The sequence below is a fragment of the Cryptomeria japonica genome, chromosome 1, assembly GCF_030272615.1.
Source record: "Cryptomeria japonica chromosome 1, Sugi_1.0, whole genome shotgun sequence".
Taxonomy (NCBI): Eukaryota; Viridiplantae; Streptophyta; class Pinopsida; order Cupressales; family Cupressaceae; genus Cryptomeria; species Cryptomeria japonica.
In genome coordinates, this window is record NC_081405.1 from 288678737 (window position 1) to 288683762 (window position 5026).

General features: G+C 38.3%; 1 protein-coding gene across 1 annotated transcript; it reads right to left on the bottom strand.

Moving 5' to 3' along the window:
• Positions 1-667: 667 nt before the first annotated feature.
• Positions 668-2194, bottom strand: LOC131048827 (chalcone synthase 7). The gene is made up of 2 exons (XM_057982902.2): positions 1933-2194; positions 668-1847 (listed from the first exon to the last, which is right to left on the bottom strand). Exons 1-2 carry the CDS (start codon positions 2108-2110, stop codon positions 853-855), a joined length of 1173 nt encoding a protein of 390 aa, XP_057838885.1. The 5' UTR covers positions 2111-2194; the 3' UTR covers positions 668-852.
• Between the last annotated feature and the right edge of the window lie 2832 nt (positions 2195-5026).

Below are 5026 nucleotides of genomic sequence, written 5' to 3' on the forward strand. Positions count from 1 at the left end.
GAGAGCATTTAGCATAATCATTTCACATTGTCATTTTGGGCTAAAATTAATCTTAGTTGATTACATAATATCTCATATTTAGTTTGTTTTACACTTGCATTTGCATAGTTTAAAGCATTCACAATCTTGGACGTCCATAAGACATCCAAAATAGTGCAAAAAGCTACTGAGAGCTACACTCATTTGGGAACTTGGAGAGGAGAGGAACAAGGGAAGAGGAGCTACAAGCATGGTGGAAGGCATTTGGAGATGCCTTGTTGCATTTGTTTTCTTTGTTAAATGTTCTATTTTGCTTTTAGTGTCTCTCTTGATATGCTTTCTTAGGATAGTGTTTGATATTTGATTTTCTAACACTAACACTTGTTTCTTCCTGTTTGTTGGTGTTTGTTATCCTAACCATCTTTTTTGCAGAGCATTTGATTTTCTAACACTAACACTTGTTTCTTCCTGTTTGTTGATGTTTGTTATCCTAACCATCTTTTTTGCAGAGCATCACTAATAATCAATGTACTGTATTCCAAAAAAAAAATTTAAATGTCTTCATATTATATATATATTTAAAAACCATTTGAATATTTCCACTTTTACCTTTAATTTTAGCTTTTAAAAATATATATATTAAAATTCATGACGCATGATTGTTTTATGTAGTTGTTGAGACAAAATATCCCACGCATCATTTTCACAGATTTTATTAGAAGGTTAACTTACAATATAAATTCTTGCTTAAAACAAAAAGTGCAAAAAAGTACTTGTCCCACGTGAAGTTTAAAAACCTTACAGTCAAACATTAAAACACTGTCACACCCCCAAACATTCGACGAACTCATACACACAGATTACCGACAGCAATTACTGGAGAGGAACGCTCTTGAGAACAACTGTCTCCACGGTCAGACCCGGGCCGAAGCCAAACAGAACGCCCATGTCCAATCCTTCACCTGTAGTCGCACTTCCATTTTCCCTGGACGATTTCCTCATCTCATCCAAGATAAAGAGCACGCAAGCACTCGACATGTTTCCGTACTCACTGAGAATGTGCCTGGTAGCCCGCATCTTTTTGGGATCCAGCTCCAATTTCGATTCCACCTGGTCAAGAATTGCCGGTCCTCCCGGGTGGGCAATCCAGAAGAGATCGTTCCAGTTAGAGATGTTGAACTGCTGGAATGCCTCCACCAGCGCTTTCTCGATGTTCTTCGAGATCAGCCCGGGCACGTCTTTCAGCAGGTGGAATGTCAGACCCACCTCTCTCAAATGCCCGTCGATGGCGCCCTCGCTGTCGGGAAGAATTGTCTGAGCAGTCCAGAGGAGCTCGAAACAGGGCTTCTCTATTTCAGGAACGGGGTCTGCTCCCACGATCACTGCTGCCGCGCCGTCACCGAAAAGGGCCTGCCCGACCAGACTGTCAAGGTGAGTGTCCGACGGGCCACGGAATGTGACAGCTGTGATCTCACTGCAGACGACCAGTACTCGGGCTCCACGGTTGTTTTCAGCGAGGTCCTTGGCCACTCTCAGAACCGTCCCTCCGGCAAAGCAGCCCTGTTGGTACATCATCACTCTCTTCACGGAGGGGCGTAGGCCGAGGAGTTTGGTGAGCTGATAGTCAGCGCCGGGCATGTCGACACCACTGGTGGTGCAGAAGATGAGGTGAGTGATCTTCGACTTGGACTGACCCCACTCCTTGATGGCCTTGGTGGCGGCCTCTTTTCCCAGGCGGGGAACTTCGACCACCACCATGTCCTGCCTAGCGTCCAACGAGGGGGCCATGTAAGCGCACACATTGGGGTTCTCCTTCAATATCTCCTCCGTGAGATACATGTACCTCTTCCTTATCATCGACTTCTCGCCTGCAACATAAAATTCCCCATAACCATTAAGACATAGAAATGTAAAGCAATAAGGATACTATATAAATGTGGTATATGGGCTTACACATTCGCTTGAACTTCTCCTTGAGCTCGACCTTGTGTTCGCTGTTAGTGATGCGAAAGTAGTAGTCGGGGTAAGCGCTCTGCTCAATTGCGTTTGGGGGAGTAGCAGTTCCGATGGCCAAGACGGTTGCTGGACCATCGGCCCTCTGCGCCTTTCTGATTGCCTCTACGTCCACCATCCTTCCTGCAATTGCGAATCCTGCGGAATCAATAGGATTGCTTCTAAGTCGTAGGCAATCCAAGACAAAGGAGGAGATGAAGAAGTGAGGTGAAAAGAGGGATATAAATAGTTGAGATGGAGGAAGAGGAGTAGGTATGAGTTATGGGTAAAGGGGAAGACACGTGGTTTGGTAAACTGAGTTTGGGCAGATAGATACGTTGTTCTCTTCCAACCAAGGAGTAGGAGTTCCAAGCGAATAGTTCTTTGTCGTGGTCTGTATCTCCCCTTCTTTTTTGGTACACCGGATCAACTAAATTGTTTATTCTGGCATTTGAACAGTGGCATTGGCAGACCAAGTATTTGTTAACTGTCAAGCAACAATGATCATGACATGCCAAGAAATCATATAATGTTTGTATTCATACCCAATTGCTAGTGTCATGTTAATGTTATGTTATTGCTAATACCATAGACCTAAAATTAGATAGATGGAATGGATCTTATTAGACGAGACAAATTGTGAATAGGATACATTGATAGTAATTCATTGTCATCTTTTCAATATTTATGAAGAAATTTCAAGTAAACAATTATGCACAATATTAAATCCTTTTGTATGGACAAGTGTATTTCCTTTGTTGTTAGTCTCAACACACTCTTTTCTATGTGTTCTATATTTGTGGCAGAATTATGTTCCAAATGAATATCTTCTTGTGAATAGAATTAGTTTGTATGTTTTATCTTACATTTCATTTGGTATAATATGTTTCATATATCTCAGTTACCTAAAATTTGGTTGGTTTTAAACATTAGAAATTTTTCTTATAGATTTATTTAATAAAGATTTTGTTTATAATAATTCTAATGATGCCTAATCACTTCATTGATTATTATATCTTTAATAATATTTTGTTTACATATTGAGACCATTACTTAGCTAATGATCTTATGAATAATTTAAATAAAATATTAATGGGATGAATTCATACCTTTCAAAGGAACCATCACAAACAACCTGAACCTATAAAACTAGTATGAAGTTGCAATGGAATGAAACCTAAAAAAGAACAAAAAATTGCAATGCTATGAATCCTATAAAAGAGTATAAAGTTTGTTGATACATATTCTTGTCATGGCTTTTTTAATTGTATTAATCATTGTACGGATCTCTATTGGTAATTTATTTGAGAAATGTTACCAAATGTGTAAGAATTGGCTATGAAGGCAGCCACCCAAGATCTAGAACCAAATGGAAACCACATAAACAAGAAAGAAAGAATGTGACAAGAAGAAATTGCATTCCTATCAATGATGCAATAAAATAGAATCAACTAGATTCCATGAATTTACATAAGAGACCCTTTGGTTATATAGCCAAGGTGAGAACATAGGAGTGCATAATATTATGACAAGTGTCGTAATCATATGACATGAGACAAAAAGTGGCAAACTATTATCCCTCCTAAAGTGGAAAAGTGATCACATGATAACACCACTAAAGGTAGATCACCCAACAAAAGTGGAAAAGTGCAACCATGAAAGGTGGATATGATAATGTGATAAAGGCACTAAAGGTCCAAAGACACCATATAAAGTAGAAATGATAACATGATAATACCACTTAAAGTGGAGATGCTCCAAAAAACTCTTATGCAATTCCCTAAGTAAGCTTAAGCAATGTGTAAATAGGACCTAGGTGAGAAATAACCAAGGTAAAATACCTCAAATTTTACACCAACAAAATGAGTCCCAATGAATTACTATCACTACTATAATCATGTTGGATTGATTCATGTCTATATGCCTATACTAAGTTCTCATTTTACATAAAGGTAGCCAATGCCTATTTTTTTTTATGCCTTTTTGAAATGATAAATGAAAGTTCTAAGTTCTTTATCTTTCCTATATGTTCATTCTTTCTCTATCATGTTTTTCTTGAATCTACTATGTCTTGTTGTACGATGGTTTTTATCCTTTACACCCAAGTTATTCATCAGACAAGTTCTAAAGGGGCTCTCATGTCTTAACTAATCTTGTTTTATGTATAGTAAAACTAAATTCCCCTATGTGTTTGAGATTATTAAGAATTTTAAGTCTATGTGATGGATGTGCTTTTGTTGGACTTGATTTTTCTATATTTCATATTTAAGTCACTTGCTCATGTCTATGTTCTAATTAGATTAAACCGGTAGAGGACCAAACCATTACATAATTGCTAAAGAAAAGAAACCAAGGGTCTCATGAGGAGCAATAACTCTAAACAAGAGAACTAGCTAACAAAAAGGAACAAAACCTAGCTGATGCCTATAGTCAAACACCAAAAAAATAGACTAAGACAAGACTAGCCAATAAAAACAAAAAGTAAATAGACACACACCCCACCAAAGACACAAACCAATGGTCTACCTGGTGGGGGTCTTTTTTATTTTCAATCTTGAATCATCACTTTCACTTTCTCAAAGAAGGAGAACCTCTTGTTCAAACCTTTTGCTAAATAAATAGTATGGAAATTTGGCATAGCTTTCACACCCGACACTAATGGCTCTATCACAATAGTAGGAGACGAATCCACGTGTCATTTATTTTTAGCATTCTTTCACTCAATTTCCTCCATTGTTCAAGGTCATCATCTCTTCCATATTCCTTTTGAGGTTCACTTGGTTGTCCTAAAGCTCCTCAATTACCTTTGTCATCTCCCTCCTATCATCCTTTTTATCCATCCTCTTGTTGAGTCCCTTCAATTCCCCTTCCAGCCCTTCCCACATTTTAATTTTAACTAACAAATAATTTGCTGTCACCCAAACCCTTTGATCATTTTCATCCATTGCCCAACTGGAATCTCGTATGTCTTCCTTGGCAAGCACCACAAGCCTATTAATTTTCTTCTTTGCCACATTGAGTTGGCCAAGGGGACAATGGATTATAGCTTCTTGTT

Coding starts and splice junctions, on each gene's coding strand:
- LOC131048827 (XM_057982902.2), bottom strand. CDS start 2,110: ATGGTGGACGTAGAGGCAATCAGAAAGGCGCAGAGGGCCGATGGTCCA. Junction 1,848..1,932: donor GGAGAAGTTCAAGCGAATGT/GTAAGCCCATAT, acceptor TTTATGTTGCAG/GCGAGAAGTCGATGATAAGG.